At 39.0% G+C, this 23,265-nt stretch overlaps 5 protein-coding genes across 6 annotated transcripts in view; 3 read left to right on the top strand and 2 right to left on the bottom strand.

The window, feature by feature from the left end:
* The window catches only part of LOC105207850 (branchpoint-bridging protein-like), a 1,581-nt gene extending 579 nt beyond the window's left edge, over nucleotides 1-1,002 (top strand). The window contains exons 2-3 of the mRNA XM_011177494.2: nucleotides 1-234; nucleotides 622-1,002. The exon at nucleotides 1-234 is cut by the window's left edge and continues 68 nt beyond it. Coding sequence (XP_011175796.2) covers nucleotides 1-234; nucleotides 622-930 — 543 coding nt within the window. The 3' untranslated portion in view covers nucleotides 931-1,002. The remainder of the gene's footprint in view (nucleotides 235-621) is intronic.
* The window catches only part of LOC113005769, a 420,425-nt gene that overhangs the window by 64,424 nt on the left and 332,736 nt on the right, over nucleotides 1-23,265 (bottom strand). The window lies entirely within an intron of this gene.
* On the bottom strand, nucleotides 10,727-11,472 carry LOC120357279. The gene is made up of 3 exons (XM_039447437.1): nucleotides 11,256-11,472; nucleotides 11,109-11,171; nucleotides 10,727-10,937 (listed from the first exon to the last, which is right to left on the bottom strand). The coding sequence occupies exons 1-3, from the start codon at nucleotides 11,300-11,302 to the stop codon at nucleotides 10,727-10,729; spliced, it is 321 nt and encodes a 106-aa protein (XP_039303371.1). The 5' UTR covers nucleotides 11,303-11,472.
* Nucleotides 11,984-15,675, top strand: LOC120357280. The gene is made up of 3 exons (XM_039447438.1): nucleotides 11,984-13,059; nucleotides 13,143-14,749; nucleotides 15,383-15,675. The coding sequence occupies exons 1-3, from the start codon at nucleotides 11,984-11,986 to the stop codon at nucleotides 15,673-15,675; spliced, it is 2,976 nt and encodes a 991-aa protein (XP_039303372.1).
* LOC120357281 lies at nucleotides 21,863-22,402 on the top strand. Its single transcript, XM_039447439.1, has one exon. The coding sequence runs from the start codon at nucleotides 21,863-21,865 to the stop codon at nucleotides 22,400-22,402; it is 540 nt and encodes a 179-aa protein (XP_039303373.1).

Raw genomic sequence — 23,265 nt, forward strand, 5'->3', positions numbered from 1 at the left:
TCGACGTCGTCGCGGCCTTCGAGGTCGGCCCAGCCGTCGACGTCGGCCCAGCCGTCGACGTCGATGTCGGCGTCGGCGCCGGCGCCACCGCCGCCGCCGCCACCGCCGCCACCGCCGTCACCGCCACTACTACCGGCATCAGCACCAGTGCCGACATTGGTCCAACCTCAGATGCAACCAGAGCAGCTGCCACAGCCGCCATATCGACGACCACTTAAAAACTTCAATAGAAACGTAAGTAATAATATATATGACAATATATAATAATATGTGTAGAAAATCATTTCAGAAACTATTTTTTTTTATTAAACTTAATAATTTTTAATGAACATATTTAAATTTATCTTAATTAATATTTTTATCTACTATTATTCTAATGTATAAATTTGTAAAATAAATTTACATTCAATTTACCTGTAATTATAAGTAGAATTATTAATTTAATAATTTAACTAATTTTTTTAACTAATTATTTTAATCATTGATATAATTCTTTTAAAATAAATAATTGTTACAGATATAATTAATTAACGTATTTGTATTTTAATTTTCTTTTATTTTTATCAGTTTTTACTTGTCTGTTAATTATGTATTAATAATAAAAATTATATTTTGTTACAGATGCGTCGTACAAATCAAAACAATCGGAGGAAGTACGGAGCGCGAGCGTTTGTTGAAAACACAACGCCCGTAACGCCCGCATCATACGTTGCACCTAGTTATCCGATTATAATTACGCCGATGAACCCGGTTCAGTCACAGATGTATCCATCTATGGCAGGCTGCACAATGCATCAACCTTCGGGATGTATGATGCACCAACATTCAAGATATATGATGCATCATCATTCTGGATGTATGATGCATTGTCATTCTGGCCATATGATGCCGCCATCATCATGTGGATGTATGGGGCCCACATTTTATTAAGTTGTATTACATCTATTATATTACCTTTTGTATTTCTTATTTCATCAATTTTTTATATTTCATATTTTATTACCTTTTGTATATCCTATTTCAATCTCTTGTATTTCATATTATAATAACTTTTGTATTTCATATTATAATAACTTTTGTATTTCATTCTTGTAACAATTAATTTCTTGTAACTCTTGCAACAATATACTTTAAATATACGTTTTGTACCTATACTTGTTTAATAATACTTTCCCCAACTATCTCCTTTTCCAATAGGCTAAAAAAATGATCAGAGCAAGATCATCTTAGTACCGAAATAACATTTTAGATCTAATTCCTAACGATTTATGTTAAATTTAATTCTATATGTTATATACTAAAATAATAATAATTTTTAAACAAATTCTAAAAAATATTATTTACTTTTGTAATTCATTGTTCAATTTATTGTCCATTAGACTCATTTACATATTTAGTGTATATATTCAGTGTTTTAAAATTTAAGGCTCAAAATCTTTTAGCAAGAAAGTGCTCTAAAAATTTAATAGAATAATTTTAAACTCATCTCAAAAATTATTTTCAAAATAAAAAATTACAAACAACTTTTATTAATTTCTTTGAATACTTTGTTGCTGTACTATTTTGAATCGCAAATTTTGGAACACTGTATACCAACAGATAATTTTTTTTAATATTTTGAGATATAAGAGTAAAACTAATGTATTTAATTTGTGATGTACTTTCTTGTTCAAATATTTTGAGCCTTGAATTTTAGAACACTAAATATGTAAATGAGCAAAATGGACAATAAATATCAATTAGAAAAGTAAATTTTATTTTCTTGAATTTATTTTGAAATAAATATTATTTTGGTCTATAACATACAGGATTTACTTTATCATAAATTGTAAAGAATTAGATATGAAATATTGGTTGCGTTCAGCAGACTCAATAGTTGAGTGAGCGCTCGCTGTTATTGGTGTATTCTTCAAAATCTGAAAATCTGATTGGATGATCTAGAAGAATATCTCAATATGTTGAGTCTGCTTTTGGCATCTGGCGTTGACTCGTATAAATATCTTTTTTGTATTAATTTTTCACACTTTGCAGGTATAAAACAAGCATGCTCCATTGTAGAATGAACATCGTAGAACATTTTGTGCTTTTAGAAATGAGCCTAGGTGGTTTAATATAAAAGATTGGTGAACGTGACAATTTCGTGTATGTTTTGTGTGAACTCTTGCGTGCGATATCGATGGGAAGAGTCAAAAGAGCAGTAAATAGTTAGTTAATAGTTAATAGTTACTAGATGTTGCGATAGATTCTTTTACTGTTATGACAAAGAATGTGCGTACATGCATGCCTACGTAAAAGAAAGCGTGCGTGCGTGGCTGCGTAAGAGATAGCGAGTTTGGTCGTGTGCTTGCGTGCATCGAACAGAGTACGTGAGAGAGAGAGAGAGAGAGAGAGAGAAGAAGAAGAAGAAGCGTATGGATAAAGAATCAAACGTGAGCACATGGTTAAAAGATAAAACAGTGAAGGAATAGTGACATCTATCGCAACATCCAGGAACTAACCTACTGCTCTTTTGACTCTTCTCACCGATATCGCACGCAAGAGTTCACGCGAAACATACACGAAATTTTCACACTCACCAAACTTTTTTATTAAAGCACCTAGGCTCATTTCTAAAAGCACAATATTGTTCTACGATGTTCACTCTACAATGGAGCATGCTTGTTTTGTACAAGCAAAGTGTGAAAATTTTATACAGAGAAGATATTTATACGAGGCAACGCCAGACGCCAATAACAAAACTTTAATTTTCCAATTTTTTTCGTCTTTCTTATTAAATCGCTGCCTCCATTATACATTAGTGTTTATACATTAATTATGGAGAAGGATTTTTAAATCTGTAAATGCAATTAGAAAAAACAGCGTTTGCAAAAATTACCGCTTTCAGTCGGTAAAAAAGGACGACTTTAGCATCCCCTTAAAAGACGATCTGCAAATACTGGCATGTAATGAGCATTTTCACGATCTCCTTCATTATCAGAGATCATTTGTTGTACTTCATTATCAATATCTTCTGCCCATTGACTCCACTTGTTATTGTCACTATCTTCATCATGAACGTCATTGGGTTATTTTAAATTATCATCCATGGATATTTCTTCATTTGATGATGTTAATAAGTTCTTCATTTTTATTTTATATATTTCGCATATTGTCTTTTCATCATTTGTTGTCATGCCTTCTGTTTCACTTCTTGCTATAATTAATATTTCTTTTAATATTTCTTCTGCTGTATTAATGTTGCGACTTAAAATTAATTGTCCTAGTAATGACAAATAAAATGCTTTTACGCGTGGTCGCACATCTTTCAAAAAATTTGCATATGTTTTAATAAAATGTGCCACATCTATGCGTATATAACACGTAGGTAAATTATTTTCTTTGCATGCATCAGAATATTCTTCGAGAGTAAAATATCCTGTAAAACATTGTATACATGCTGTTAATAATGCACGACTGGCATCACATATTACTTCACGTGGACGAGGTGCACCAGAGCGAATCCATTCTATCAACCAATACTGGATTGCATTTGTATGATGACTTTCCGAAAGCATTTGACATACTGGAAAGAGACCGCTTGTCTTTGAATTAACAACACAATTATACAAGAAAATGTGTTTCGATTTAGTTTTAGTGTATAGTTCGGATCTTTTAATTTTTTTCACAATACTTCCTGTTGCATCAATATATGTAAGGAAAATGTATTTCCTTCAATTCGAATGAGCCGCGCTCCTCATACTCGGCGCACCGTGTGAACTGACCCCGCTAGATGGAACAAGTACTACAAGAACTACATTGATTGATTACCGATAGAGAGGAAGAGAGTGATAGGAGATAAAGGAAGATCAAAAGGACCGAGCACATGTACACAAGGAAGAATCAGGAAAGAAAGATTAAACTTTGCTGTACAGAAAAAGATAGATTGTATAAGACTGAGGATCAAGCCAGTAAATAAAGAAGGGATAATAATAGGCTTTAATTGTCGTTTCTTTGTTTACAGGTAAGCGTGTAAATATTGTAAATAACTCTAAATCGTGAATAAATTTCAATCTTTGTTTACAGAGAAACACATTGTGTCAGTTATTATCAGTGAACAACCTATAAGATAATTATCCTATATATATACACAAGATGTTTCATCTGATACATATGTCCGATATACATGTAATTGATGATTGGACCAATAATGTATATAAAAAGGATTCCATCCAATACTATGTATTATATGTCTTAATGATCCTAATTGCAATAAATATAGCGCTTTCAATGGATCTTTGTCCATATAATTTTTCTGAGCAATATCATATTTTGCTACTCTCAAAACATTAGTACTGTATAAATGTGGCGGTTCTTTATCATCACCCTCTTGTATTAATTTTTCTGCCATTTCTATCCTATATTTAGATGCACTTGTTCCTTGTAATTGGTCAAAAACTGTTTGTCTTACAGGTTTCCTTAAGTACCGTTTTCCGCAACGTCCTTGACCTTCAGTATAAGTGCATTTTAATTTGGTAACAAGTTCTTCAGAATTATTAATCACACAATTAATAGTAGATCCACATTTAGAGGTACCGCATGCACATCCGGATTTTGCATTATTTAACAATTTATGGCGTTTAAAATTAAATGCACAAGATATTTTAGTGGCTTCCCATATTTTTTCATTGAAGATATGCTGCCATAATCCAGGTTGCAATATAGCATATTCTTGATAAGATATAGGACGGTTTTTATCTGTTCTTCGATATTTTTTATAAATAATCATTGACGTAAAATCTTCTTTAGGTATACTTACAATAAAAGTTGATACACCTTCTACATTACTTAAACGTACATTTGAGACACTTAATGATGTATCAGCCATTGATATAGAATTTGTCATACCTGAATTTTGATCTCCGTTTTGATTTTCATAAATAATCTCTGCATTTTCAGTACCTTGTAAATCATTTTCATAATGTATAGAATCTTGCAAACGATCACACAATTTATCCCTTATTCCAAATTTATTGCATGTTACAAATGTATACAATGCAATGGGAGTCATAATGTTATTTAACTCTGTACTGATTCTAATCCAAATGGAATCACTCTTAGAAATTATCCGGTCATCTTTCTTGAGAATTTCATCCTTGTACTTCAATAAAATTTCAATCAAAGCATTTTTGTCGAGCCTATGTGGTCTTCCTACACGTGGTATCTTGAGACACTTCGCAAAATATTCGAAAAACTATACGCACTAGAAAAATAAAAAAATATCGCGATAGACCAAACGACAACGAAAGATGAATGCAAGCATCCGATCTCTACACTGCGTGTACAGCGACTGACAATCGAAAATGTAACGACGCAGTGAAATTCGGGATGCATCGCATTGACGAGCTAGGTCTTGAATTTTTTGTCGTGTATTTACTCGTCTATTGTCGCGGCGTCGCACTATTGACATTGTCCGCCGCGCCGATACATTACAAAAAAAGTCAGGCCAAACAAGCGAGCCGTAGATAAAAATAAGGAGGCTCGATATAGTAAACTTGTTAATAGTCGGCTATTTCAGTCAATTCGTGGAATTCCCATCCCCCTCCTTTGAAATTCGGATTTAGCATTTGTACGAGCACCTAATTATTTAATATGACTTCTCTCTTGTGAGTCGCGACCGATGTTTAAGTCCGAATTTCTGCCAAACCGAACGAGCACCTAATTCGGCGACTAGATATCTTTAAATGTGATGGAAAAAGGAATTTTTTGGTCCTATATTTGTACGAGCACCTAATTTTTTAAGATAACTTCTCTTGTGAACCAACCATTTGAAGTTCTGTTATATATTTTCAAATTATTTTTATTATTTCTTTGAGCACCTAATTAGCACTTAATTCTAGTGTACTTGTTTCTTCATTTCCATTATAAATATAAATTTTTTTGGGGGGGTGGGCTAGCTTAACGTTAAGCTAGCCCCCCCTCCCCCCAATATATTAAAAAAAATCTGCCAAACGGTGCGAGCACTCAATTTCGCACCTCAGCACCAAATTAGCACCTAATTAACACTTAATTTTAGAATATGTAAAAATTCATTTTGCACTGGTGGGGGGGCTAGCTTAATAGACATTATCGGGCACCTCCACCGCCAGAGCAATCATTATTTCCCGATCTAGCTTATTGTCCTTCAAAAGAGGGGGGACGCGGAGGAAAATTAAATGATACTCTCGCGGCATTAGAGATATCGGGCCTAGATGAGAGTGAAGGAGCATCGCGCGCGGGGAGGGGGAAGAAAGCCAAGGCTCGCAGTGACGCTGCGACCGCCGCGTCCGCGTCGACCACCGCCGTTGCAGGCACTCCGACCGCCACCACGTCTACAAGTGGGCCCCGTAGCAATCCCGGCAAATGCTGGAATTGCGATCAGACGGGCCACTTTGCGCGTGACTGCAAATCCGCTCCGCGCACTCATTGCTATCGGTGCGGCAAGGCGGGAGTGACGTTGCGTACGTGCCCAGATTGTGCGGGAAACGCCTAAGGGAGTCGGAGAAGGGGGAAAAAACGCAACTCCTGGCAATGCATCCCCCGATAATGTCGCGATACCGGTACGCGCAGATTTCGTTTGTAATTCGTTCGGGGCGAGGGAATCATGCCTCTCCTTCATTCGTGTTAAGATATCGGGTAATGAGCTTCGCGCTCTGTTGGATTCCGGGTCGAGTCGTACGTTTTTAGGTCCGGCCGCTATTGAATTAGTGCAATCGTTGGGATATCGGTTTCGTCGGGCTAGGGACCGCCGCGTGACGACTGCGACCAGCCAGACGACGTGAGTGAGGGGGGAGGTCGAGGTGCCTCTCGAAATTGAAAACCGCACGCGTACTTTGAGCGTGTACGCGTTGCGAACGTTAGCGTTACCGTGTATATTAGGTATTTTAGGACTTTTTGACAGCCTTCGGTGTTATGGTTAATTTTGCGGGAAATACCTGGGGATTCGCGGATGATATCACGCGACAATATACCCTGGAAATCGAGATCACGAACTCGCTGTCGGCAGCGCTCGCGCAAGGAGGTACTAGACCCAAGCAGGGGACGGGGGAAGACCCCACCGAGCGAAGGGGAAGCTTGCGAGATTCGACACTCGACTTCGACCTAACGAAGCGGCCGATATCGTGGTGCCCCACCAAGAGAGGGGGGGGGACGTCTACTGCACGCGAACGCGCAATGCTACAGGGTGGATTAAGGGAGCTGTCGGCTGAGGAGAGCGCGCGGTTATCGGAATTTTTAGCGTCGGAGATATCGGACGTTCCCGCGAAACTCGGAGCGACGTCGCTAACGGAGCACCGCATAGATGTCGGGGGGCATGCGCCTATTAAACAGCGTTATTACCCGGTGTCGTCAAGGGTACAGGAAGCGATCTATGCCGAGGTCGATTCAATGCTTGAGTCCGGCATTATCGAACCCTCGAATAGCGCATGGTCGACACCCATCGTAATGATCAAGAAACCGAACAACACGTATCGCTTTTGCTTAGACTTTCGCCGGTTAAACGAGGTATCGAAAAAAGACGCGTACCCCCTGCCGTACATGAATGCGATTTTGGATAAACTTCGGCCAGCCGGTTACATTTCTACCATCGACCTTAGCCAGGCTTACTTGCAGATCCCGTTAGAGAAAAGTAGTAAAGAGTACACCGCGTTTACGGTACCGGGCAAAGGACTCTTTCAATTTACGCGGATGCCGTATGGCCTAACGGGAGCGCCCGCAATGTTTCAAAGGCTTCTAGATCGTTTAATAGGCCCGGAGATGGAACCGCATGCATTTGCGTACCTCGACCATATCGTTGTTGTGACACGGACTTTCGGGGACTTTCGAACATCTTACGTGGTTGGACAAAGTATTTGCGCGTATTAGAGACGCGGATCACCCGGAGAATCAACCGGATCCGATCAACCCGGAGAAAAGTAAATTCTGTCGATCCCAAGTGAAGTATCTTGGGTTTCTCGTGCAAAAGGAAGGGTTGACGGTCGATCCAGAGAAGACCGCCGCAATCGTGCAGTACCCTCCGCCGCGAAACGTTAAACAACTGTGTCGGTTTATCGGAATGGCGTCCTGATATAGGCGATTTATACCGCAATGCGCGACGCGGATGGAACCGCTTACGAGTCTTCTGAAGAAGAATCGCTCTTGGGTGTGAGGGGAGACTCAAAAGCAAGCTTTTAAGTCAGTTAAATTTTGTTTGACCACCCCACCCACGCTATCGTGCCCGGACTTTGATTTGCCATTCTTACTGCAAACCGATGCAAGTTCCGTAGGGTTAGGCGCGGTGTTAGCGCAGAAAAACGGGGATGCGGAACATGTAATTGCCTATGCAAGCCACGCGTTATCGGAAGCGGAAAGAAAATATTCCGCCACGGAGTTGGAATGTCTGGCTATCGTGTGGACTGTCAAAAAGTTTCGTCCCTATTTAGAAGGATATCGGTTTACAATTATAACGGACCATAGTAGCCTCCGGTGGCTACACAATCTAAAAAACTCGACTGGTCGTCTGGCGCGGTGGGCACTCGAGCTCTTCGAATATGATTACGTGATAGAGCATAGAAAAGGTGCGATGCATCACGTGCCGGATGCACTTTCGAGACTGTACGAAGGCGAAGAAACGGATTTTTGCACTGCGGTCGTGACGAATGACGCGTTGTACAACTCGAAGGTCGAGGAAATAGCACGCCACCCGCGACGTTACCCAGAATGGCGAATGTTCAACGGCGAGATGTATTTTAGAAAGTCGCGCTTGATGGCGGAGGTCGTGGAGGATCGCGATAAGTGGAAACGCGTGTTGCCGCGAGAGGCGCGCCGTGCAGTAATTAGGGAGAATCACGATCCGCCGCATGCCGGTCATTTGGGGGTCGAGAAGACCTATCAGCGTATCGCAACGAGATATCAGTGGCCGCGCATGCTAAGGGATATCGCGAATGACGTTAAACATTGCGGCGTATGTCAGAGAGTAAAGGTGGAACAAGACGTACCGGCCGGATTGATGGGGCAGCGCGTGATAGAGTCGCCGTGGACGGTGGTTGCCGCGGACATTGTGGGACCGTTGCCGACGAGTAAGTCCGGTCACGCATACTTGCTCGTAATACAGGACCTATTTACGAAGTGGATAGAGTGCTGTCAACTTCGTAAGGCTACCGGTTGACAGATTAGGGAGGCAATTAAGGGGATGGTGATTTTTCGTTGGGGCGCGCCGCGTGTATTGCTGACGGACAACGGAGTTCCTGAATAGAGACTTGCGCGCGATGTCATCAGTATGGCATATATCATACGACGGTGCCACCTTATCACCCGCAGGCAAACCCGTTGGAGCGGGTAAATCGCGTCCTAAAGACTATGATCACTGCGTTTGTAGAGTGAGATCACCGCGAGTGGGACCGCGTCCACATTAATGAGTTTCGATTCGAGTAGTATAGTAAGGCGGATTCTAACTCCGGGATCTGAGGGGGGTGCGGGGGCAGGGGGGAAATTTCACGACGCGTCTTTGCCATACTGACCATGATGATGTCACGTGGGGGGAGCGGGAGGAACATTTCACGGCATGTATTTGTCGTGCTAACCACGCCTTGAAGGGAGGGGGTGATGCCACATGCCTACTCGCTCGCACGCCAATGTTCTTTTTGCCGTGCTAACTGCGTTTTGGAGGGGGAAGGCGTTGTCACCTCGATTTGTGCGGGGGCAGGGGGAATTTCACGGCACGCGTCTTTGCCGTACTGACCGTGATGATGTCACGTGCGCTCATCTTTGGTACAGCGGTGATGGAAGCGCACATGCGTTTTCTTTCTCACTCCCTCCCATATATTGCGCTCATCAGACGCTGCGATGCGGTGTGGCGATGCATCATCCTTCTTCCTCCCATACGCACGTTTTATCCTCGCTCGCTTGCTCATGCTCTCCCACGACTTATTTTATACTTCGCACGCCAATGTTCTCAATCGCACGCGTTCTTATTTCTAAGGTGTTCTCAGGAATGGAAGAGAATAGGGGGAAAATAATAATAATTTGTTTGAATGTAATATATTTATTTTTTATTTTATTTATTTTAAAAGGAATATATAAAAATATCTATTTTTAACATACACAAATAATTTTATTTGTCTTTATTGGATAAATTTTGCTTCTTATTTATTTTTAATCAAGTCATTGTCACAGCTGTGACAACCACGTTGTACCACACTGAATAGCTATCAGCCTCATTCGCTAAGGATAGGAAAAATAATCAAAAGTTCAATTTCAATTTACACATTTTTTATTATTATTTCAAATTTGCACATAACATGATTATAACATTTTATTTATCATTTAACACATCGTATGCAATATTCACATTTGTACATATTATAATATTTTATTTGTCATTTAGCGAATCGTATGCAATATTATCTGAAGCATAAGCTATTAATTCACATTCAATATGTGAACTTTTATCATAAATTTTTCGCAAAATATTTACTGCATCGTTTTTATTAGTGATGCAATTCTGACGCAAGTAAGTTACAAAATATTTATATTTGTCAGTAACATTATTCATATTCTGACACAGTGCGAAATATACATGTTCAATACAATGCTCAAGTTCAAACATAAATGATACAGTTGCAGGCTTCATGCAAATATAAGTATTGTGTAATGTTAATTTTATAATATGTTCTTCACGCAGTTTAATCTGCTGCACAATCAGTTCGTGAATCAATAATGGAGCCGTTTTTGGCTACATAAGTCCCTCGATGTCCATACGTTTCTCAATCAACGATCTCCACGTTTTATAAGGCAGAGCAATTTGATTTCCGCGGTTGTCACCCAGCACCAATTCCACGTAGGATATAGATCCTGCGTTGATTCCGATCTCCAACCATTTATAAGATGTAGGAGTTAGTGCAAACCTTCTCCCCAAAATGTGTGATGTGTATCGTGGTGGCGTTCTGTAAATAAGATTACAGATTAATGAGATAAAACAAAAAATATTGATAATAATGATGATGGTGATGATGATGATGATGTTCTATAAGTAATAAAAAAAATAGAGATTTTATAAGAAACAATGAAATATGAAAATATGAAAAAATGTATATAAAATAATTATAGATACTTACGATTTCTCACATGCTTCGGTCTTGATCGGAATATAGTAGTTCATTGATGTGTGTGGCAATGTTCTGTAAATAAGAAATATGGATATGTAGAAGCAAAAATATGAAAAATATAATTTAAGGAATGTATAAAAATGTATAGATACTTACGATTTCTCGCATGCTTCGGTTTGGATTGGAACGTAGTAGTTCGCCATTTCTCTCGTATTTTTCAAGAGTTGTCCGCTAACAATGAGCAACTGATGAGAGTAACGTTTTTAAAGTTCTTTTTATTTTATAATCCCCACCACCATATCGACATCAAATGTGGAAATTACATATTTTATGATGAGATCATACACATATTCAAACGTAAATCTTGCAAGCGTTGACAAATATGATGAGATCGCAGTATAGTAAAACTCAGTTTTAGACGCGTTTGAATGTAATTTAATATTACAATGAAATCATATAGTATTGCAGATTTGCATTTTCAGCATAAAAGCATGCGTCAGAGTACAGCAGCTGTGATGATATCATAGGCGCTGATATCACAGATCTATAAAATTAATTTAGACACACGTTTGAATATAATTTGACATTACGATGAAGTCATGGAGCAAATGTGACAGTTTTGTATTTTTAGCAAACGCCTGCTGTGACTCGTTTAAAAGTAATTTGATATCACGATGAGATCATTTAATAATTTTACAAAGTCAGTGATATCAAATATACATGTGAATCTTACAAGCGCCGATTTATGACAGCTAAGAAGACTTTAGACATGTATCAAATGATACACTGTGAATAACATTTAAAGTGATAGTAAAGTGATGGATTATAAAATGACAAGATCGCGATGCATCCCATCAGTCTATGCAGTCAAGCACATTGTAAAAATGGAGCAAACGAAGCGCGATTTGGTGGAGCAATCCACTCGATTGAATACGCATAAAGAGTATATGGCGTGGGAGCAACGTTGTATCGAGTTCATCGAATCGCTAGATGGACGTAGCCGCAGTAAATATCCGCGATTGTCAATCGGCGGAAGACAATCTGTGATCGCTTGTACCACGCGACTAGAAGGTTTGAAACAAATGATGCGTGGACGGTTTGTGCAAATGGGCGCTGGATATAGTGCTGGACTCCGATGGCGTGAGATAGATACAGTTTTTGAAAGTCGTATACTGACTGGTGCTGTGATTAATTTCGAACACATTGAACCGTATCAATTTCTAGAGGATGCGCGAGAAATTGTGCTTGTGCACGTGCAAAGTGTCATGCAGAGACATGGCAACGTAAAGATAAACGCTATTTTTAATGGTGAATTTGTCGCAGGTGACAAACGCGCTAATAAGTGTATCACAACAAGAAATTATGAACTCTTTCAATGCTCCGATTTGCATGAGTGGTACCAGTTACACGTCATCAAGATAATCCTAGCATCGTTGGAGGAATTCCAAGAACGCGATAGCGGATGGGCGTTGTCGCGTATACTAAATTTAACAATAAATATAAACAAATATAACCCTTTGCATGCAGGATGCAACATCCAGTTACCAAGTAAAATTATGATGAAGAAAGCGGTAGTTAATGTAAAATCAAATGACAATGCATGTTTTGCATGGTCAGTGGTGGCCAGTCTGCATCCTGCTGAAAGGAATACAGATCGAGAATCTTCATATCCACATTATTCTACGGTATTAAATCTGAAAGGCATTGAGTTTCCAATGACACTGCCACAAATTAAAAAGTTTGAAATTCTCAACAAAATCTCCATTAATCTATACTGCATCGAGGAGAAGAAATTATCTATTTTTCCTATACGACTCACCGAACGAAAAATGGACAAACATATAAATCTGCTATACGTGCAGGATGACAATGTGGGACATTTTGCGTTGATAAAGAATATGTCCCGTCTCATGAGTTCACAACTCAGTAAGAAAAAGAATAAGAAATTCTTTTGTGATCGGTATGTATATATTTCGGAAAATACAAAAATATGTATATATAAATATATTTTTTCTAATTTCTCAAAAATAAATTATATTTCAGATGTCTACATTATTTTAGTTCGAACGACAAGTTGGAAATTCACACAATGGACTGTGGAAAGATAAACGATTGCGCTATCATATTACCAAGCGAAGATGACAAATGGCTGAGCTTTAAAAATTACTGTCGAAAGGAACGAATGCCGTTTATCGTATACGCCGATTTGGAATGCATCCTGGAGAAGACTGAGGATGAGAAAAATTACCAGCATCATCGAGTATTTAGCATAGCATATTATGTACACTGTGCGTATGACAATTCGCTATCAATGTATCGGTTTCATCGCGATAAGAATTGTATCGCGTGGTTCGTCGAGCAACTTAAAGATTTAGCACAAATTGTAAATAATATTCTGTCGGTTAATGTTCCCATGGATTTAACACAAGACGATTGGAAAAAATTTAACAACGCTACACACTGCCACATTTGTGAAAAACCATTTACGAATGAAATAGAACGGGTACGCGATCATTGTCATTTAACCGGTCGATTCAGAGGTGCAGCGCATTCAAATTGCAATTTAAATTACAAAGATTCGCATTATATTCCTATAGTTTTCCATAACTTATCTGGCTACGACGTGCATTTTATCATCAAGGAAATAGCTACAGCATATGAAGGACGAATAGATTTACTTCCGATAACAAAAGAAAAATATATTTCGTTTACAAAAAATGATCAGAAAAATTGCATAAAATTAAGATTTATCGATTCTTTCAAATTTCTCGCATCTAGTCTCGATAAATTGGCATCTTTTCTTAGTAAAGATAAGCTATGCATAATGCAACGGGAATATAGTAATTTATCAACAGAAAATTTCGATCTGTTAACACGAAAAGGTGTCTTCCCATACGAGTATGTTGACTGTGTAGAAAAATTGGAAGAGTCATGTTTGCCACCGCGCGAATTATTTTACAGTTCATTGACGGGTGACACAGTATCCGAGAGCGATTACGCGCATGCTGTCAACGTGTGGCAGCGGTTCTCCATCCGAACGCTCGGAGATTATAGCGATTTATACTTGAAAACTGACGTACTGTTGTTGGCTGATATCTTTGAGAATTTTCGCGATAGTTGCATCGCGAGTTATGGACTCGATCCCGCATATTATTATACTTTACCCGGTTTTACGTGGGATGCAATGTTGAAATATACACATGTAAATTTCGAACTGCTAACAGACATTGACATGATCATGTTCATCGAACGTGGCACACGTGGTGGTCTGAGTCAATGTTCAAACAGGTACGCACAGGCCAACAACAAGTACATGAAGTCATACGATCCATCGAAATCATCATCGTACCTGATGTACTTTGATGTAAATAACTTGTATGGTTGGGCAATGTGTCAGCCATTACCATACAAAGATTTTCGATGGGTAGATGACGTAACAAATTTTAATTTTATGGACATCGCGCTGGATTCTCCAACAGGTTACATTCTTGAAATAGACTTAGAATATCCACAACATTTACATGATGCGCACATTGACCTACCGTTCTGTCCAATGCGTGATAAACCGCCCGGCAAGCGGCAAGACAAGCTCCTCGCAACCTTATACGATAAGAAACGTTACGTCATACATTATCGTAACCTGCAGCAGTGTACTCGTCACGGCCTTCGAGTGACAAAAATACATCGCATATTACAGTTTGCACAATCACCATGGCTTCGCGATTATATTCAGTTAAATACAGATTTCAGAACATGCGCCAAAAACAATTTCGAAAAAAATTTATACAAATTAATGAACAACGCGGTATTTGGCAAAACCATGGAGAACGTGCGCAATCACGTCGATGTGCGACTTGTGACAAAATGGAAAGGCAGATACAGCGCGGAGGCAATGATCGCTATGCCAAATTTCCACAGTCGTAGTGTCTTTTCAGAGAATTTGGTTGCAATCGAAATGCGTAAGCTTGAGGTGAAATTTGACAAACCAATCTATGTGGGTATGTGCATCCTTGACATATCTAAGACATGTTTGTATGAATTTCATCATGAATACATGGCGCCGATGTTTCGCGAGAAATGTAAAATTATGTATACTGATACGGATAGCTTAATATATAACATTGAATGTGATGACGTATACGAAATTATAAAGCGCGATATTAATAAATTTGACACGAGTGATTACGCGGTTGATAATGCATACGGTATTCCGCTTGCTAATAAAAAAGTGCCAGGTTTAATGAAGGATGAAAACAATGGTGCGATCATGACCGAATTCATAGGGCTTAGAGCAAAGATGTATGCCTTGCGCGTTGATGGTAAAAACGACACGAAGAAAGTCAAAGGAATCAAGAGCAACGTTGTGGCAAAATCGATAACTTTCGATGATTACACGCGATGTTTACATGATGAGATTGAAATGACACGACAGCAGTCAAGTATTAGATCGAAATTGCATGAGGTGTATACTATATCAAAAACGAAAATTACTCTTAGTCCGTATGACGATAAGCGATATATTATGTCAGATTCTATTGACACGTTGCCTTGGGGACATTATAAAATACCAATGTAAATAAAACACTTAATTTGTATAATATATGTATATTTGTGTAATTGTAATAAAAATTACAAATATCTTGTAAATAAGTAATACATTTTTTTACAATACATTATCCTTGTGTATCCACGAATTGTGTGAATTATCAAATCCCAGCCATTTCACATAAACCTCATCCCCTCTTTTGCGTAAAATTTTTTCAACGAGATACAAGTTAGAATTACCGACTCGCTGAAACTCATATTCGTAAAATCCACCGCTGATATGTTTTCCACAGGAATCCTTCAATAAATACGTCACGGGATTAGTTCTCTGCACTTTGGCAATTTTAAATATCTCCGTAGTCCAATTCGGTGTATAACCTTTATCAAAAATGGTCTTAAATTTGCTCACGCGTACCGATTCACCCACTTTGAACCGCGCGGGTGCAGCAATTTTTATGCGACTATACACAGTGGATAAGAGTTTTTCGGCAATCGCAGGGGTAACATTGATAGGTCGCATACCAATAGTACGATGCCTTCGCGAGTTGTATTCTAATACGAGACGTGGTAACAAATCGATCCATTTATAATTTCCATTAAGCGTAAACTGCTTCCACATATCGTTCTTTAATGAACGGTTGAACCGTTCAACGACTGATGCCTTCATTACGGAATATGTTGAATAATGATTGATATCATGTTTTTTCAATAGTTTCTGTACCGTGGCGTTGTAAAATTCTTTTCCTCTGTCAGTCTGCAAATTTTTTGGACATCTTTCATCGTCTTGTATTATCTTTGCAATCGCATTAGCCACTTCATTGCCACTCTTGGCCTTGAGAGGCACGGCCCATACATACTTGCTCAATACATCGATAACAGTGAGTATGTAATGGTAACCTCGGTTAAATCTCATGTAAGTTCGCATCTCAACCACATCCGCTTGCCACAGGTCATCGTATCAGCGAACAATGACATGCCTTCTCGGAAAATTTCTTCTCGCTGGAGCATGAAGTTCCTCCACTAACAGCTGCTTTTCGGAATTGTTCATGTTTGATTCACAAATGATGGAGAGATCTAATGTATCGTTTTTTTCTACTCTGCGCTATGAGTCACTGTATCGAGTTGTCTTTGAATTTTGTTAAGCATAATCTCCACCTTATTTTGGAGAGTAACAATCTTCCTCTCGATTTCGTCCTGGTGATCTTTCAAAATTTGTATGCTCTGTTGTACATATCGTTTATTGGCAGCATCGCCATCATCTACAGATAACGCTACGTGACGAATCTTGCATGACTTTGCATCAAAATTGGCGTTGACCTTGCAAAGAGCATTATCGCGGACGTAACTTCTTATTAATCCGTTCCATTTGTAATACGATTCCGTTCCGCTACTTCCGAGCGATATCCCAAACTTATTGATTGACATTTCAACGTTGACTAAAATAATATGAATAGCACGACTCAATTTATAATTAAACTAGCTTCGCGAAGTTCCTCGATAATCGACAGGATCTCGTTATCGTGAGCGTTGTGTCCGGCTTGGCGTGAGGCCTCGAGCAATCGAAGACGATCGACGAGTTCGTTCGGATCGTTCCAATGAACGTAATCAATCTTGTTGTCGTTTAACGTAACGTTGTTCGGTATACCTCGTCCAACTTTATCCAGTGCTAACATGGGGGAGATTATATTTTTATACTTGTGTCCTTTGTTACCTAGTATTGGATTATATTCACCATGGTCTCGCCTATGTGCGTTTGTAGTTAATATGATATCCTTATACTTCTCTACATCGTCATTCGTGTAGATATCAGCGTTGGGTATTTTCATGAAAATTAACTCGTACAGACCTTGAGTACCCTTGTATCTTTTACCGTCTATGGATATATCATCGTTCTTGTGCAAGTCGATACGTTTGTTACCAAGCATCGTTCCGGTATTGTTGAAGTAAACTCCGTAAACATTATCTACGTTGACCGTTTTTTTACCGCTCAAAACAGCTCCCATATATTTTTGTCCCAATGGACCATAATGTATTTGTAATTTTTGTTGCCCCTCAGACGTTTCTAACTGTTGTCGAACGGACATCACAAGCGGCTCATCGGTGATTTCGAAAACCTCTTCAACGGAGGGTGCATGATTCTGCAATAAATCGCTATCTTGTAACATTTGTGATGCTTTATTAAAATTAATTGGTACAGTTTGCAATTTAATTGGAGTAGAAGTCATTATTGAATTATTAAACGAAATGTTCGACCGTTTTCGTTTTGGTTCCACGTATTCTTCATCTCCCGAAAAGAATGCTTCACTCTCAGCCTGTTTAGACCCATTTTCAATGGTATTTTCAACTCCAACGGTATTTTCAACAATCTGTTTTAGAGGTTCAATGATTGGCTTAAAATGTCTTTCCAATGCAATATCTTCTTCCATTTTACCCGTTTTTAATGCGCGATATTTTTTGCGAATTGTGTTACTTGTTTTTACAATCTGTTTAGCTATCTTCTCGCGATCTATGTTACTATCCATGTTGAACATTCAACGTATCGACAACAACTAATCATTCTACGGTATTGCAAAGTCGTTAAATCCTTTTCTATATCTTCCATCGACAAGCGCGCTGTTCTTGTCTATTACTAGAAATCCATATTTTTGTTGCCAACAAATCTGGCATAAATCGCAGAAATCCTTGTAAGACATGTCAGTGTTTACATGATCGTTGTATACATGCTTCAGATTGGTGCCATCCTGTTTGAACATAATTAACAAATTCGCGTTGTCACGTATAAGATGCTTCGGTATCTTGGCATACGTCTGACAGAGATAGAAGCAGTCAACGTTAGCCTGCCGACCCATTGCAAAGTACTCTCTTATCGTATCTTGCTTGTCGTATGCTACATCATCAAAGATAAAGATGGAATTCGGAAGCGCTTTGCTCGGAGGAATGACGTTGCTGTTGTTGGAGAATGCAAAATACCCAACTTCTTCAATCGGTGTTAATAAGTTTTCCAGATATCGATATTTCGGCTGCTGAAGCGATTTCGAGTACACATACACATTCTCGAAACGTACAACGTGCGGGCTTTCCAGCATGCTTATCAACACGTTTGTCTTGCCACAATTTGACGGACCGCAAATGATGCCACGTATAGAAATCGGTAGCATATTTCCATGTCTGCGTGTTTTTATTTCGGATGTTACCTTATCATCAAAATTAATTACTCTAGTTGCCTGCGGTTGCCGCACAAACCGCATATTTTCTTTCCCTCTACGGTAACAATAAACTGAAAAATTTCTATTGCGGGTAGCTTCTATTTATAGAGGCGCGTAGAATGAAATCGCTCAGTATGCAAAATGTTTCTTATCGTGTCAGATATCTGTGATGTACACAGTTTGACTAGCGAACAGTTAAAATATATACCAAAAGTTGTTTTGCTACAAAAGTTTCACAATTACATCGATCATTTATGGGACAAATTGCCCAAACATATAAAAACAGATTCGGAGGTTCAACAGTACCGTCGGTGTTTCAAACATTATAATTTACCGTCTCAGCATACGCATATAGACGGTCCGGCACCGTTGAGAAAGAATTACTGCGAATGCCTGCGAAAGGCTGCGGTTTGTTAAATCGCGCGATTAATGCACTTCCTTTTGAATTACATATCCCTGGTTATCAGTATTGCGGTCCAGGAACACGTTTAGAAGAGCGATTGGCTCGAGGTGACCGAGGCATCAATCCATTGGATGCGGCGTGTCGTGAGCATGATATAGCCTATTCGCACAGCAACGATCTCGCGAAAAGACACGTGGCTGATAATATACTCGCCTCGAAAGCACGGAAACGCATTACAGCGAGAGATTCAAGTCTCGGAGAGAAAGCTGCTGCGACAGCAATTTGGGCGGCTATGAAAACCAAGATGAAAATCGGTATGGGTCTGAAATCAAAGAAGAAAAAGAAGAAGACAACGCGCAAGCGGATACTTCCGGTAGCAAAACGTGGTGGTATCCTACCCGTCCTGCCATTGTTGGGAGTTCTCGGGTCATTGGTCGGAGGAGCGGCTGGAATAGCAAAGGCCGTAAATGATAACAAAGCGGCACAGCGTCAACTGGAGGAATTAAAACGTCATAATCGTGTCATGGAAGGTCATGGAGTTTATCTCGCTCCGTATAAGCGCGGCGGAGGAGTATCAAGAAGAAAAAAAAAAAAAAATGTCGAAACATTAAAAATGCCAAAAGGTGTTACTACAAACCTTGAATTACTTCAACTAGCAAAACGTATGCGCATTCCACATTTCCGAGGAATTTTTATGCGTACTTCATTACCAACGGGGGGAGCACGCCGAAACGAGAGCGGTATCATGAATTTGGACAGTGTCGAAGGACCGGGTACTCATTGGGTGGCGTACGCAAAGAGGGGGAATCGTGCTATATATTTCGACAGTTTTGGTAATCTTCGACCACCACAAGAATTGGTGCGATACTTTAACAGTGATGTGACACGTATCGAGTACAATCACGCGCGTTATCAACGTTACAATCAAAGCAACTGTGGTCAACTATGCCTACGTTTTCTACAATCGGTTGACAATCAATTTAAAGATCAACATTTCGCTATTTAACTCAGTATACAACATGTCACTGACGTTTACGTTAACCGGCAAAAGTAACGTCCTCACGGTAAGCTACTTTCCAGCTGTAGATTTAAGCGATGGTGATTACGAGCTCGGTCTGACAGACTTTGAAACCTACAATACGATACCTAATATAAATTCCTCAAATAACAAATTTTACTATGACAAAGACGACAAGGAAATTATCATTCCTGAAGGATCGTATGAACTGCGTGACATTGACAAGTATCTGAGACATGCTATATCTCATGTCTCAAACGATGTTACTAGGAAGAAGTTGCTTCATAAAGAGATCGATGAAGACGAGGATAACGAGATTATGATTCGCGCCAACAATAATACTATGAAGAGCAAGATCAAGTGCTCTTATCGAATAAATTTTAGCAAATCCGACAACATTGGATCGCTGTTGGGATTTTCCTCAAATCGTATGCTTGAACCTCGACAATGGCACGAATCAGACTTACCTATAAATATAATCAATGTAAACATTATTCGCATAGAATGTAACCTGACCGCTGGTGCGTATAGCAACGACAAGTGCGTGCATACGATACATGAATTTTCACCGAGTGTTCCTCCCGGGTATAAAATCTCGGAAACGCCTGCACAGATTATTTACCTTCCGATCGTCGTACGGAGCATTACTGACTTGACTATTCGCATTGTGGATCAAAACGGTCGATTAATTGATTTCCGCGGAGAGGAGATTACTGTTAGATTGCACGTACGAAGACGATAACGTGAGATGCTCGTGCTGAATGAGCAAGAGCGAGACACAATTTGCAACAAGAAGATCACAACAATCAAAAAGACAGCAATCAAGAATATCCAATTGCTTGGTAAAAAGAAACTTACTCCATCAAACGTTGCATATTTGAGATCATTGGGATTCACCGTACAAAATTTCTGAGATGTCTGATATTGTAAACATTGGAGGTGACCCGATCTTTGACGATAGCATTGTCAAGATTGAAACTCACTCGTATAATCCATACGCTAACACTACGTTTGGACATAGTGATGAAATAAGGATACCTATACAACAACAGGATTTATACACATTGCCGTGCAAAAGTTTTCTCTATGTCGAAGGAAGATTAGTGAAGAAAAAAAAAATGATGATGACGATGATGCATCAGAAATAAAACTTGGAAATAATTGTGTAGCGTTCATGTTTGATGAAATTCGATATGAAATCAACGGTGTGGAAATTGATCGCAACAGAAACGTTGGAATCACTAGTACTCTAAAGAACTATGTATCTCTTACGTTTGACAAAGGAATGATAATGCAGAATGCCGGATGGGACATGTCGTCCACTCTGTGGGAAAATTATTTCAATTTTTGCGTGCCGCTAAATTTACTGCTGGGCTTTTGCGAGGATTACAAACGCATGGTTGTTAACGCACGCCATGAATTAATTTTGATGCGAGCGCGCAATGATAACAATTCTATTGTGGGAACGAATAGAACGACGGAACCGGAAACTGAATTGTTCAAAGTACAATGGCGAATGCCACATGTTACGTTAAATGAAGTCAATAAATTGTCCATACTATGAGCTTTGGAAAGCGGGCGATATCTAAGTATGAGTTTTCGTTCCTGGGATCTGTATGAGTACCCCTTGCTGCAGAGCACAACCAAACATTCGTGGGCTGTTAAAACTGCAACACAATTAGAAAAGCCTCGATTCGTTATCTTTGCACTACAGACCGGTCGCAAGAATATCATGTCTCAAGGTGCTACTATTTTTGACGATTGTAATTTGATCAATGTGAAACTTTATCTCAACTCTGAATTTTATCCGTACGATGACTTGAATCTAGACTTTCGTAAATCTAGATACTCCATCCTGTTTGACATGTACCAACGTTTTCGTAAATCTTATTATGGACGTGATTGCTACGATACGCTGCTTAACGTGGTCACATTTCTGCAAAGAGAACCTTTTACAGTGATTGATTGCTCGCGGCAAAATGAGTCCATCAAAAGTGCTACTGTGGACGTGCGCATTGAATTTGATTGCAAAGAAAATGTGACAGCGAGCACTACCGCCTATTGCCTTATCTTACATGATCGTGTAATTGAATACTGTCCATTGTCTAACGTTGTGCGCAAAATCATGTAAAATGCAGCGTTAGCAAATATCTTTAATAAAATACCGAGATATTTTGCGATATGGTACAGTCTCAAAAAATTACTTGTCATGGTTGTGCCAACATTTGTGGATCTGCAAGGAATCACCATTGGAAAAAAATTTATTGTAAAGGAAGTAGCGGTATTGAAACAAGGAAACGTTCTCACGCATTACATTTTTACGAATTCCATGCCATGGAATGCATTGACAAAATCCGAAAGATCTTGCGTTTCTTGGTTGACTGCTTATCACCATGGATTACAATAGGAAGATGGAATAGTTCAGTACCCGAAAGCGAAGCACCTGATTTCAACAGCTGTATATGATAAAAACGATGATGAAGCTATCGTATACGTTAAAGGCCATGAAAAACGAGAATGGTTGAAGAATATACTTGATGTCAATGTAAGAAATAATGTTATCATCGAGACCGTGGATGCTGATTACGAAGACATTGAATCTTTAAATAATTTGGATACAGCGAACACTATACGATGTGCAAAACATATTAAGAATATTGCTATGCAGAATGTATTTAAATTATACAATTATTGGTTACAATGTCAAAAAGATGCTTTAAAATAAAAAATGTATAAACGTATTTATGGTTTATTTTTTTATCTTTCCCTTTAATACATAAGTAATTCGTAGACGTTAGACGTTTGATAATAGTATGGTTGAACCGTCAACCATACTATTATGAAACGTCTAATGTACTACACTCGAACGTCAGTAGTACAATGTAGTAGTATGATCGTCAACCATACTATTATGAAACGTCTAACGTACTATACTCGAACGTCAGTAGTACAATGTAGTAGTATGATCGTCAACCATACTATTATCAAACGTCT

This window comes from Solenopsis invicta, chromosome 3 (assembly GCF_016802725.1).
Source record: "Solenopsis invicta isolate M01_SB chromosome 3, UNIL_Sinv_3.0, whole genome shotgun sequence".
NCBI classification, from domain to species: Eukaryota; Metazoa; Arthropoda; class Insecta; order Hymenoptera; family Formicidae; genus Solenopsis; species Solenopsis invicta.